Genomic DNA, 15,000 nt, shown 5'->3' on the forward strand with positions numbered 1-15,000 from the left:
TCTATTGATCTGGCAACCTCAGATGTAATTAAACACAAGCGACGCTGGCCAGCAGCTTGTATCCGCACTCACTGCAGTTATTATTACATCAGTGACCACAATGACACTTTATCATCATCATCACCCTTCCTCTCGTCATCGTCATCTTCATCAGTGATCCTCTTGTCGTCTTCTGCTGTTTTAGGTCCAGATCCAGCGCTGCTCCGTGATCCGCACCAGAAGTCCCAGCGTTGTATTACTGCGACACTGTATTAATGACTGTGCTGATAATATCACTGCTGTTGTCACGGCTGTCGTGTTCAGAAATGTTAATCACAGTGTTAATAAAAATGCTATTAGAGTTAATGTTGCTTTAATAATGATATCAGTTTAAGCATTAGTAGTCGTGTGGTTGTCTGTCCTGGATGCAGAACCTGTTTAAACACCAAATTCATTAAAGACTCACTAAAGACCTCCATTCATGTCTGACTTAAGTGTTTTACCACAGGGAGACGTTAGAGAGTGCGGTATTTAAACCGGTGTTTGTGGGAGCAGTAGCAATTATGCAGCAGTGCTGAGATTGAGCTAAAACCTCTCTGGCTCCCCCTACAGGCCAGCTGGGAACTGCAGTGGCCTTGAGGCAGCTGTGCAGCCCTGTGGGCGAGGGTAGGGTGTCCCGCGTACAGCCCAGCGGAGTAAACGAGGCAAGAAGATGGGCATGCCAGACTGCCCCGCACCCACCCCCACCGTAGCGCAGCTGCCTCCATGCTGTTACTCAAACAGACACAACGCAGGCGTTCGCTGCGTTTTGCTCATTCTAGCCTTTCCCACTGCACTCTGCAACAGAGCACGGGACTTCTTCAGCACAGCCCTCCGTATCAACGGGAGTCTCAACCAGAGCCCCCTGGTGTCTGATGTGGACGTTACCCTCTACAAACCCCACCCCCCCGAACCCATGTTTTAATCACTGGCTCAGAAAATAATCTAGAACACTTTTTAAGTACTTTAGGTTGTGTTATAGATCATTTAGATTTTTGTGAGTGTCTTTGACATGCAGATATAATCAAACAAATCACATTGATTACCCCAAAAGACATACACTGGGATTCTTCAGAATCGTAACACTGAGTGCCTTGACCAGCATAAATATGATACAAGAGACCTGATGCTCACAGCTGGTCCTTCTTGAGTTCAACGGCAAGATCCTGTGGGTTTCCAAAGCAGTAGTTCTAGCACAGGCATTTGTGAGCAAACCACACACGCAAGCCTCTCTAGTTTCTCATCTAAACAATAGAGGTCGATAACATGTCATAGGATCCATCTAGAGACTGATTACACCTCTCTCTCTCTCTCTCTCTCTCTCTCTCTCTCACACACACACACACACACACACACACACACACACACACACACACACACACACACACACACACACACACACACACACAGAGTAGCTTGGAGGTAGATACGGCACCAGCTGTAGGAGGTAGCCGGTGTGTCTAAAGTAGGGAGCCAGCTTCCTGCTCGGTAGCTCTCACATGGCTCTCTCTCTCTCTCTCTCTCTCTCTCTCTCTCTCTCTCTCTCTCTCTGTCTCTCTCTCCAGCTCCTGGCTGCAAATCCTTGTTATAGCTGGCAAACACACATCTGCAGTGTGTTCTGAGCTAGAGAACACAACATGAAACCATTACTGTAATTCACGCATTTGATAGGTCATCACTAACGTTCCTGAGGTCTTCAAGCACAGATACTTTTGTTCCCCAGCAAATGCTGATGCTGCTCCTGCTCGGTTTGCCCTGTCAGACATGGAACTGAGACTCAGGTGGGTTTGTGAGGAGCACCTCCACAGTCCTAAAATAGCCCTCTGCCTGAGCATGCCCGCGCATGCGTGTGTGTGTGTGTGTGTGTGCGCGTGTGTGTGTGTGTGTGCATGTGTGCGTGTGTGCGCGTGTGTGTGAGTGTGTGTGTGTGTGTGCGCGTGTGTGTGAGTGTGTGTGTGTGTGCGCGCGAGTGCGTGAGTGTGTGTGTGTGTGCGCGCGAGTGCGTGTGTGTGTGTGTGTGAGAGTGCGTGTGTGTGTGTGTGTGTGAGAGTGTGTGTGAGTGTGTGTGTGTGTGTGTGTGTGTGTCAGTGGCGACCCAGCACATCCCTCCACAGAAAGTCTAAATGATGAAAAGCTTCTTCTTCAAACAAACGTCCTCGTGAGAGACTGGGGAAGAGGAGACGTCTCTACCCCAATCCAGGAGAATCCAGGAGAGGGACCAACGAAATGACGGATCAACCGAACCCATTTTCGGTTCTGTCATGATCCATTAGCCAGCGTAAATTCCACAAAACGGGAACAACTCACAGGAAGGCCACATTAAAGTCATCAAAATAATGTACTGCTACTTCCGATGGGCAGAGGGGACAGAATATTCTAGTCTCGGCCCAACAAGCATGTGTTTTCCTGAACCGCTGTTTCAAACTAGTCTGTCTGTGTTTTCCAATGCTTCCTGTTGGAAGATCATGACACTACAGGAAGCTGGCAGGATCTCCGGCTTCCTGCTGGCCAGGCTGACGGCCGTTCCACACTACAAACCACGATGCCTCTTCCTGACCCAAAAGAGGAGGAGGAGACACCACAAACAAAAGGTCAGCGCAGTCCAGTCGATGGCGTAGACTTCAGGAAATAACAAGCCTGCTGCAGACTACGGGAGCAGTGGAGGTGGGGTTTTACTACGTTATGGTAAACTTAGCGCAGCGAGCCGGGCCCTGGACCACACACCCCAGCAGTGTCCTCCGTGGCACAAGCTGTTCATGAATATTCATTTTCAGCTATGTAAATTCACCTGACAGATTCCTGGTTCCCTAAGTGTGAGCATCCACCAGAGTGATGGCATGCAAATGAGGCATGCAAATCTCCTCCCAATGGTCTTGTTTTATTTTCTAAGTGAATGTCCAAATATGGACGGTCATGAGACTTTCACAAGCAAACAACATCAGCCTTCTTCCAAAAGCCTTGGAAACTGAAAACAAGGAAACAAAATGTGCATTAATTGAACAAATGCATTTGGATATCTGCACAGTACCTTTGTGTTCCGCTCTGAACATGAGACAAGACACCTGTGAGACAAGCCAGGATCAAACAGCTCCCACGGTCTTCACTATCATGTGCACACACACACACACACACACACACACACACACACACACACACACACACACACACACACACACACACACACACACACACGGTGGAGCCCTCAGATATGCGTGCGCACACACACACACACACACACATACGGTCGAGCCTTCAGTTATATGCGCACACACATACACATGGTAGAGCCTTCAGTTATATGCACATACATGAACACACACACACACACACACACGGTAGAGCCTTCAGTTATATGCACACGCGCACACACACACACACGGTCGAGCCTTCAGTTATATGCGCACACACATACACATGGTAGAGCCTTCAGTTATATGCACATACATGAACACACACACACACACACACACACGGTAGAGCCTTCAGTTATATGCACACGCGCACACACACACACACACACACGGTAGAGCCTTCAGTTATATGCACATACATGAACACACACACACACACACACACACACACACATACGGTAGAGCCTTCAGTTATATGCACATACAGGAACACACACACACACACACACGGTAGAGCCTTCAGTTATATGCACATGCACACACACACACACACGGTAGAGCCTTCAGTTATATGCACATACATGAACACACACACACACACACATGGTAGAGCCTTCAGTTATATGCACACACGCGGTGGAGCCCTCAGATATGCGCACACACACACACACACACACACACACACACACACACACACACACACGGTAGCCTTCAGTTATATGCGCACACACACACACGGTAGAGCCTTTAGTTATATGCACACACACACACACACACACAGACGGTAGAGCCTTCAGTTATATGCACACACACACACACACACACACACACACACACACACAGACGGTAGAGCCTTCAGTTATATGCACACGCACGCACACACACACACACACACACACACATACACACACATACACACACATACACACACATACACACACACACACACACACACACACACACACACACACACACACACATGGTAGAGCCTTCAATTATATGCACTCACACACACACACACACAAGGTGGGACCACCAATTCCAGTTCAGCCAGCATGCGAACAGCAAGTCTCCAGCCGGACTAACCAGAGTGTACGTGTAGCGGGGCTGAGAACAACCTCCCCTGGCCTCACACCAGGTACTCTGGCCGCTACACCACAAAGCCAGCTCTCTGGCCACGCCCCCAGCACGTCACCAGGGCCACGCCCCCAGATCTCACTGCCCTGCTCATCAACAGGAGTTTGCACAGGGCTTCACGCCTTCTCCTCACTCATGACACCATTTGCAGGGATGACTGAGGGCAGCAACCACGCCCACTCTCACACCCAGGTCTGACCACCAGACCAGAGGCAGCTTTTACCCTCCTACGTGATGTACCACGGCACGGTGGTCGTCCCTGGCAACTCACCGGTCTGTAGGCTTCATAAGTCCAAGATGAGCAGTTTGATGTGTGACAGTTAATAACTATTTATATATTCATAGAGGCTACATGTGGCTTGAAAATCTGATGAGTAACTGAATCAATCCTCTGTAAAGTGTAAGTGCTATTTGTGCATAAATGTATAAATACATAATTGTTAAATGAGTCAATATACACTCGCCAGCCATGTAATTAGGAATGTCGTATAGGTGAGCACTTAAGAGCCCCCATGCACCGGTTGGTCAGTTTCTGATCACATGACCAGTACTGACGCTAACATGTACAAAGACCCCGACGACACGGCTCAACTCTCACAGCCTTGACAACAGCCCATGACTGGTCTGCACACCACCCCTACACACACTGTGAGCAGGATCTGACCAGCCAACAGGTCCAGAGAATGGCCAACCCTCTGTGCATATACAGACTACACTTCACTTATAAAACAACCTTCTAAAGTGGCCTGCAAACACGCGGAGGAGGTACGCGTTTCTAATAAAGTGGCGGCTCAGTGTGTCCGACTGAGCAAGACGCCCTGGAAAAATAATCTGTTCTTGTTATTCGTTAAGTGCAAACTAGTCTAACGCTGCATAAGCCAGTATGGGCTATCCAAAATGATAACCATGAACATGTACGCCTGGGATTTCAAAAATGAATTAAAAAGATGGAGCATTTCTTAGGCACCAGTTCGGTAGACTATCTTTCAAATTCGGTCTGTCCCGCAGTTGTGTAAATGTGGTTTATTATAGGATAGAATAACGGCGCAAGGGTTAATGTCTTCAGCCTGAACGTCCCTGGACGCACACAGCACGGACGCGACTCATACACCTTTACGTGTCGACCATCGCCGCTTCACGCGCACACACAAAGGGAAATGCAAGCCCAACCTCGCGCATCAGATGTGCTTCCAGTGCAGGCGAGCCCCATGCAGCCCGGACCTGTTCACGTGCTGCTGGGGAGATGAGCGAGCGCAGGACTCCTACCTTTCATAAGGGCGTTTCCGTTCAGTCCGAGTCCGCGGGGAGCTGCTGGTCGCCGGCACGCGGGGAGCTGCTGGTCGCCGGCACGCGGGGGAGCTGGCTCAGTTCGGCGCATGCATCCTTCGCTCGTGTTCCGCTCAGGCGCGAGGCGTTGAGCGAGCAGCGTCTGTGGTCACTCGCGCTCGCGGCTCGCGCACGCCCGCATTCACTCGCGCTCACCACGCCTTCGAGTCGTCGGCCACAAAGGCAGCGCGCGCCGCGGTCTACCGCCCCCCGCCCCCCAGCGCTCGCGGCGATGCTGTAACTGAACGCACTGCTCGTCTGTAGCAGGGAACGGAAGGAAATAAGGACAGACGGGAATTAATGAGACCTATTGTCAGGTTTTAATTGCTGAAGAGTTTTTAAAGGAAAACGTGTCTAAGTATTTAAAGATGCGACACGTGAACTTGCAAAGCGTAAAAAATAAATAAGGTTTAGGTAGGTGATGCATCAGACATTGATCATATACGTATGATATATATATATATATATATATATATATATATATATATATATATATATATATATATATATATATATATATATATATATATATATATATATATATATATATATAATTACCTAATTCTCCTCACTCTCTCTTTCCTTCAAGCTCAGGTCCTCTACCAGAGGTCTGGGAGCTTGAGGGTCCTGTGTTAGTATCTTAACTGTATCAAGGACTGCACTCTTCTGGACGGAGATCTCGGATGTTGTTCCTGGAATCTGCTGGAGCCATTCTCCCAGTTTGGGGGTCACAGCCTCTAGTGCTCCGGTTACCTCTGGAATATAAGAGCTAGAAAATAAATAAATAAATAAATCGATCTATCCATCTGTCTATAGATAGATAGATAGATAGATAGATATGTATCTATATAGATATATATGTATCCATATATCATTACTATATTATAGCAAGAGAATTGTATCACCGGTTCAGTCTTATTCTATATGGACTGTTGCATCATATGAAAGTGTGGTAATGATTTAGAAAGAAAGGCCCAAATTGTTAGTTCATTCTCAATACTTTACTCAGGGGGCCCCCCCTCAAACACCCCCCCCCCCCCCCCCCCCCACACACACACACCACCATAACCTACTGTCCATCACCCAGCCTAAAAGAAGCAACTCATTAAACTCCACCAACCATCTGTCTGGGGTGGGGCTAACCTCCAACCTAATGAGTCTGCTGGATGGAGACAAAACTTATTTACCATTCAGTAGCATAAATGTGCAAGTCATTGTACGGATGGCAGGCAGTGCTGAGAAACACCATCTGGGTAGGACGTTGGGACTGCAAGTGCTTGAGCCAATGAGTGTGTGAAGAAACACAGCGTCTTGTTACTAACCATGCCAAGTATGGATGGTGTGGTCAGATACAGGACGGGTGTTGTTTGAACCTGCAGCGATGGGTCATATGTGTGCCTGGGGGACCCTGGCACGCCACAGATCAGCGTGCATGCCAGCTAATTACCGAGCCTTTAACTAGTAGAATCAGACCCCAATGATCTGAGAACTGCTTGGAATTGGAGGTTAGAAGGAGGAGGACGAGAAGAGAGCAGTGCTGCACACTCACACACACACACACACATGGCTGAGGAACCAGACAGTTCTCAAGTAATTTCATCCTCATTGGGGTTTGAATGGAGTTTTACCAGTGAAGCTGCTGCCCCTAGCGGACACAGGCATGATTGCACTGATAATGGAGCGAATAAATGAAAAACAGTGACGCGAACAGACTGAAGGTGAACTGTATTTTAATTCTTAGACAGCCTTCTAGACTAAATGCTATTCATTTGGAAGAAATTTCACCTGATCAGATTTTTGAAAATTATTAGCGTATGCATCTAAGCAAATCTGACAGTCATATACGTGTGGACTTATGAGACGCGACTTACAGCGATTTATTTTTAAATATTTTTTTAAATATGAGATCACAATTCTATGCGAGAGATGACGTCAAGGCTCCAGAAAAAAAAGGACATAAAACCTCCTTCGTCATTACGCTGTAGATGAATAAATATTAGGACACGGTCCTCGTTGATCTCGGTGCGTCTCGCGCTGAGCCGCGCTCCTGCTCCGCGCGTGGCGGCCTGTGTGGCAGTCTGCAGCAGGTCGTGACGCGAGACTTAAACAGTCTGCGTGAGAATGTCAGGATCATCATGCACGTGTTTCCACACGCAGCTCCTTAAAGCTGGTAGCCCCTGTGACACATGGAAGCCTGTGGCAAAAACTTTTATATCCTTTCTGTTCGTTTTTCAAGTGCTGATCTGAATGAGCGCAACAGTCATTTCCATCTAGAGACATTTACAGAGAGAACTGGCACAATGCACGTTGGCACATGCGATTAGAACTCAGCATGAGCGGTGAAGTTAAGCAAACCTACTTTGGTGACACACGCAAATATTTGCTAGGATCCCGTATGCACTCAAGGCGGATCCACGGGGAATCTATGCACTATCCTCTATACACTCTAAACACTCTCTTCTATACACTCTATACACTATCCTCTATACACTCTATACACTATCCTCTACACACGCTATACACTCTATACACTAACCTCTATACACTATCCTCTATACACTCTATACAATATCCTCTACACTCTATACACTTTATACACTATCCTCTATGCACTATCCTCTATACACTCTATACACTACCCTCTATATACACTATACACTATCCTCTACACACTATCCTCTATGCACTCTATACAATATCCTCTATACACTCTATCCTCTATATACACTATACACTGTCCTCTATATACACTGTCCTCTATATACACTAACCTCTATACACTCTATACACTATCCTCTATACACTATCCTCTATGCACTCTATACAATATCCTCTACACACTTTATACACTATCCTCTATGCACTATCCTCTATACACTCTATACACTACCCTCTATATACACTATACACTATCCTCTACACACTATCCTCTATGCACTCTATACAATATCCTCTATACTCTATCCTCTATATACACTATACACTGTCCTCTATATACACTGTCCTCTATATACACTAACCTCTATACACTCTATACACTATCCTCTATATACACTATACACTATCCTCTATATACACTATAAACTGTCCTCTATATACACTGTCCTATATACACTATACACTATCCTCTGCATACACTATAAACTGTCCTCTATATACACTATACACTATCCTCTATATACACTATACACTGTCCTCTATACACTAACCTCTATACACTCTATACACTGTCCTCTATACACTCTATACACTGTCCTCTATACACTAACCTCTATACACTGTCCTCTATGCACTCTATACACTCAAGGCGGGTCCACGGAGAGTAAATACGGTGTGCTGTGTTATACTGACACCGTGTGGTCCTCATGCAGTAGTACATAACTCCAGAGGCAAATACCCCCATACACGAACTGCCCTGCTGGGACCTCGTGGGTGGGATGGGCACTAGGACTCGTTTGTAGTATTTCTGCTTTGAACAGAGAGGCTCATCAGTAGTCCAACAACACTATCGGCGGCGTCTTATTTTTAAGACTTCACAGGACAATCCGAAACATATCTTGTGTTACTGTAAATAAACAGCAAATATGTCCGTGACCGTATAAACGGAGCCGTAGGAGCGCGCACTGAAGGCAAGGTGAGTCCCCCTCTCTCGTGACGGCCAATAGAAAGAGGCTGACAGTGGCAGCCCGAGCCACCACGCCAGTGTATTCTGGGTTGTGTAGTTCTGGTCGTGTGCGCCTGCGTGAGCTGTAGCTACGCAGTCCTGTGGGAGAACTACACATGTGTATGCGCTGTGCTACCCGCGGAGCTCACAGCGGCTGGCACTGCGTGCGTCGGAACGGACCTGTTTGGACGGTTGGTGCTTTCTGACTGCGAGCGGACACCAGCTGACGCCGGCCAGCATGCAGTCGGAGTCGGGCATCGTGCCCGACTTTGAAGTGGGTGAGGACTTTAGCGAGGAGCCAAAAACCTACTACGAGCTGAAGAGTCAGCCGCTGCACGGCAGGTCGGTGACTCCACGGTGCATCTGCACGTCTCGCTCTGCCTGACAGCTTTCGTGAAGCCGTCTCGAGACTGCGCGCGTCCGCGCCCGGGTTTGGGTACATGGCGCGTGCCGTCCTGCTTCGTGCTGCACCTCTGCACTTATGATCTGTGTTTCGGACGAACTTTGCAGCTGGTCTCTTTCATAATTACACGTTTACAATGCTCGTGGGTGTTGTCAATATTAAATATTTGCGTAAAGCTTATGTACTGTGTAGGCTGTCCGCCTGCTGAAGGTTCTTCAAATGTTGAATTAAAGTTCATTTAAATCAGGTAACATAACCCAAGAGCCCTTTACCCGACAGATATAAACATTGCATTGTTGTAACTTTGTAAATGAAATTGTTTTAAAATCTTATCCTTTCTTACGGATTTAACAGAAGTACAGGGACAACCGTGTGAGTGTGTGTGTGTGTGTGTGTGTGAGTGAATGTGTGAGTGTGTGTGTGTGTGTGTGTGTGAGAGAGAGTGTGTGTCAGTGGGAAGTTGAGTTTCTGTGACTTTGAGCAAATAAGTTGCATCCGTCACATTCCACAAGTCTACTGAACATATGCTGTAATTTGCAGCGGTTAATTGTATGATCAGATTTGATCAAATCCTGGATTAGTTCCCCCATAACCTTATGACAACAGCTATTCCGTATTCCAGACTTCCATTAAATAAAGTCCCAAATAGCAAAGTGATGACATTTAGCCAGATGGCACATGATATAACTTCCCTATTACCGACATGCACTGCACTCTCATCTCATCAAATATCTTGAAAAACAACAACAAAAAATTAGAAAAGGCAAAACAAGTATATTATGAGTTCTGTTTTTCCAGTTACTCAGTTGGGTGGAGGTGTGGTGATTCTATCAGCAACTTACCCAACAGTGCAGATTTAAACTTGACCGTGAGTTTTGATTTCGCTGAGTTTAGTCTGTGGTATGAACTTAGATTTGAATTTAGACTGATATAGAAGTTTATATTCAAGTTTACACTGAAGTTTAGATGGATGTGTGAGTTTAGATTGGGGTATGAGTTTAGACTCGGGTATGGGTTTACAGTAAGGTATGGTTTAGACTGAGGTAGGAGTTTAGACTTGGGTATTAATTCAGACTGGGGTATAGGTTTAGGGTAGGGTATGGTTTAGATTGTACTGACGTGTGCCGACACGTTAAGCATGAGATTGGCCTTGGGTTACAAGGATCTTGACATCGTCCTGTTCTGACCACTGACCTTCCCTGACCTTGACCTGATTGAATTACATAGCTGTGACATAGACACTAGTTAAACAGAAGAACAGTAAGGCGATTTACTCCACTGACCAGAAACATTCACCAATTTCTGACCAATTTGTGTTATATGAGACACACTTTGCTGCTTGCCAGAGATGCATCTTGTGTTGAGCCCTGTTAACATGTCAGACACTCAGCTGCTGTTTTGGTAAACAGATTGAAATGATTTCTGCGTTTTGCTCTTCCATTCACACTTAATTCATAGTCCTAAACTAATTTCCTTATTACTGAGTTCTCATTACATTGCCACTAACACACAGTGCTGGTGAGTGATAACTTGATAACTTGATAATTTGGTAACTTGGTAACTTGATAACTTGATGCCTTCCTTTGTTTTGAAATGTTGCTATGGTTTTTGATAGAAAATATGCTGCTTTGGGCTACGCGCGGTTTCTGCAAGAAAATAAACTTGTTTCAGTTTAACAGGGAGACTTTTGTTCCGAGTTCAGATGCACTAAAAAGGCAGTCCGCTGGAAGTCAAGCATTATCCACAGTGCTTCAGAAAGCCTGGTGTTAAACAGAAGCAACGTGTTGGTTGTGCACCAGTGTCCAAGCGCACAGTGACTCATATGTTCTTCCTGCTGTTAAATAAATCAAAGAAAGTGTGATTGTTCTGTTCTGGCCGTAATCTATTTTGGCAGGGTGAAGTGTCTTAGTGGCCTCCTGACAGATGTGAACTGATCTTAATTTATCTTAGGCAGCGTGGGGGAGGGGAGGCTGTACTAGGTGTGAATGAGGACTCTGCAGGTGCCTCTGTGACAGGAGAGGAAAAATGTTGGGATTACACAAATCCGCCTAACGTTGTCCGTGGGATTACACGTTAGATCCGGCTAACGTTGTCCGTGGGATTACACGTTAGATCCGGCTAACGTTGTCCGTGGGATTACACTTTAGATCAGGCTAACGTTGACCGTGGGATTACACGTTAGATCAGGCTAACGTTGACCGTGGGATTACACGTTAGATCAGGCTAACGTTGACCGTGGGATTACACGTTAGATCAGCCTAACGTTGACCGTGGGATTACACGTTAGACCAGCCTAACGTTGACCGTGGGATTACACGTTAGACCAGCCTAACGTGGGATTACACGTTAGATCAGCCTAATGTGGACCGTCTGTATTCTCTGGTACATCTTGAAGGGGGTTTTGCATATGTAGTCCAAGCTTTCTGCTAATGAGGCTGGGAGTTGTATGGCCAGTCCAGTCTGACTGTGTTAAAGTGACCCAATTCTTACCCTTTATTGGCAGACAATACTTTTGCTAAAATAACAAAGTTTAAGATTATTACTGTTGTTGTTGTTGTTGTTATTGTTGTTATAAAAACACAGGACTAAATAAACTATAAAGAAGTAAATAACCAGGGCTAATCAGGAGGCAGGAATAGTAGAAGATGAAGTATAAGGGATGTAGAATTTTAGTTAAAACATGGTTTCTTTATGGTAAACTCTTTCTTTGTGACAAGGTCCATAATATATTTCAAGGGATTTATTTATTTTGCCTAGTAAACATCTGGGTTGGGGTTTCACTACTAATCTTCAGTTCACAATAAAGTCCAAAACCCATAGAGTGTCTCCCAAGTCTCACCCAAGTATAAGTCAGCATTGAAGCGTGTTTATCTAACTCTAGTCATCTTTATAGGACCCAAAGAGTCCTGATTAATGGTCTTAGCGTTGGTGTTGTCTTAACAGAGTACAGTTGGGTCCAGTGTTCAGTCTTCGTTTTAGTTCGGTGGTGCCTCTTTCGCAGTGTTTTTCTTTGAGTGTTTTCTTTAATCAAAAAGTGTTTTTCCCTGCTAACAGGAGAACAGCATCTGATGAATTAGATATGTTTCTTTAGAAATGACAGACAGAAATGCAAGGTTAGAAGGCAAGACTCTGTCACTTCTGCTGGTGTAATACCTAACAAGCTTGCAACTGTATCTCAGACTAATGATAGCGGTATGTCACTGCTTCATGGAAAATTTCATGGAGTGTTGAGTAGGTTGTTGAGTCGGCTTGTCGGATTCAGATGGAAATGTCAGGGACTCCACAGTACACCACCCCCACCCCACCTTCTACAGCTTTGTCAGAGGAAACTTTTAGGGATTAATCCAAGTTCCTGTAACAAGGCCAATGCCTGTCATAAATCACATCACTTCCATAGCGATGTAAGTCTTGTCACTATCGAAGGTGAAATGCCATCAGACATTATTTTTAGTCTAAGGTCAGGCTCAGTAAGTCTACAAGTGTCTACAAGGCTGGACCTGGTTGTGCAGTTCATGAAAACCAGACTAACCCCATTAAAACAAACACCAGAATGGAGTCAGATCAGCGTAACACTCACTACAAGAAACGCAGTCTTGGAAAACAGTCCTGTTCCCCGGCAGTGGGGTCTGTGCCGCTGATATATCTCCAACATCAGCGTCTCCGAGGGTGAGTGACGGTGACAGATGTGTGCGTGTGGCCTCCGCGTTAGCTTACGCAACCGCCGGCCCTCGAACATCCTGCGCTGCGTATCCGTTTCCTCGAGGCCTGCACACATATCATTTGCTTATTTTTATTGCTGTTTTGGTCTCCGCGAGGCTAATGTTGCAGACGCCTATGTTATGCCAACAGGCCCTCAAACCAATCACACCGTTTTTTCATCGCATGAGCTGTGAGTGTCTCAGGTGTCCCTGGTCCTGTTTGTAATTTGATGAACGAAATCAGTCACGTGATCAAACAACCATAAATAACATTTGTTCTAAATAATGCAGCCAAGTCTTTAACCTCATTGATGGGAGCCTCAGCATGTTTAGCGTGTATACCAATATTTTTGCAATAATATCGCGATGCAATATTTCCATCCGTATCGTGCAGCTCTGGCTTCGTTCGTGACCTGGCGCTCTGAAGAGAAGGCAAGGCTCAGTTTTCCCACGCAGATGAGTAAAGCGGAAGTGTAATGCGTGCAGAGTATTTGCAGTAATCGCTTACTAATCAGCGGGTTGCAGATAGGCGTTGCGCTAATGAACCTCTCTTGCAGTCTGCGCGAGTGGGCGGCGCGTGGGGCGCATTTCTGCGTGGCCGTTAGCGCGGGGGCTGAGTCACAGCTCAGTGTTTATACACAATATTAAAGTGACACTGAGTAGGATTGTTTAAAAAACACCAAACAAGAAAAGCTTTTTAAAGCATTTTACGAGCGTAACGGATGAGACAATCATAAACTAGCCGTGTGGCAGGTGGACGTCTGACTAACGTTTCTACACGCGAGGTCCTCCAACAGGTCAGTGGAGGAAGCAGAATGAAAACCCGGGCGAGGGATGTAGTCACAGTCAGCTGCTAAGTGTAGCACAAACACAGAGGGAAGCCAGAGCCCAGAGGTACAATGAAACAGAAGCAGGGGCCAGTGCTAGCTCAGTGCTTCAGGTAGTTGCCTTGTAACCAGAAGGTTGCTGGTAGACGTCCCAGCACTGCCAAGTTCCCACTGTTGGGGTCCCCGAGTCCTTAACCCTCAAAGGCTCAAGTTGTACTCGGTCATAATTGTACGTTATTTTGGATAAAAGTGTCAGTTAAGTGCCATAAATGTCAAAAAGAAAGATATTTCACAGGTTTAATGAATTCAGGAATGAGCAACAAGTGTTGGTAATAATTCGTGGGTAGTGGAAGCCGCACTGGAGAGCCAATAAGGAGTCGCCCCACGAGAAAATGTTTACACTGTAATGTTAGTACATGACTGAAACTGTTTCATAAGCGGTACTAAGTGACATATGTTCCAGAAGCTTTTGGGTTTGTTTCTAAAGCAACCTTTCGCACACAAGCCCTTTAATGTGAAATGTGTGGAAAAAAATTGTGTGTGTGTGTGTGTGTGTGTGTGTGTATGTGTGTGTGTGTGTGTGTGTGTGTGTATGTGGGTTAATAGGGCATTGATGAAGAGGTCAGAAGTGAAACTAACATGTCAGCAGTTATGAAATCTGTCATGATTTTGTAGTGTCTGAAGGGCACACTAGAATACAAACACACACGCTAGAATACAAACACACACGCTAGAATACAAACACAAACACACACTACAGTACAAGCACACACAACAGTACAAACACACACACTAG

At 45.9% G+C, this 15,000-nt stretch overlaps 2 protein-coding genes across 2 annotated transcripts in view; one reads left to right on the forward strand and one right to left on the reverse strand.

The window, feature by feature from the left end:
• Positions 1 to 5,632, reverse strand: part of frmd4bb (FERM domain containing 4Bb) — a 33,859-nt gene extending 28,227 nt beyond the window's left edge. Inside the window, exon 1 of the mRNA XM_027025581.2 lies at positions 5,553 to 5,632. The gene's annotated coding sequence lies outside the window, so the exon portion shown is untranslated. The remainder of the gene's footprint in view (positions 1 to 5,552) is intronic.
• Positions 5,633 to 9,393: 3,761 nt separating this feature from the next.
• The window catches only part of mitfb (melanocyte inducing transcription factor b), a 28,331-nt gene continuing 22,724 nt past the window's right edge, over positions 9,394 to 15,000 (forward strand). The window contains exon 1 of the mRNA XM_035522386.1: positions 9,394 to 9,618. Coding sequence (XP_035378279.1) covers positions 9,515 to 9,618 — 104 coding nt within the window. The 5' untranslated portion in view covers positions 9,394 to 9,514. The remainder of the gene's footprint in view (positions 9,619 to 15,000) is intronic.

This window comes from Electrophorus electricus, chromosome 24, assembly GCF_013358815.1.
Source record: "Electrophorus electricus isolate fEleEle1 chromosome 24, fEleEle1.pri, whole genome shotgun sequence".
Lineage (NCBI taxonomy): Eukaryota > Metazoa > Chordata > Actinopteri > Gymnotiformes > Gymnotidae > Electrophorus > Electrophorus electricus.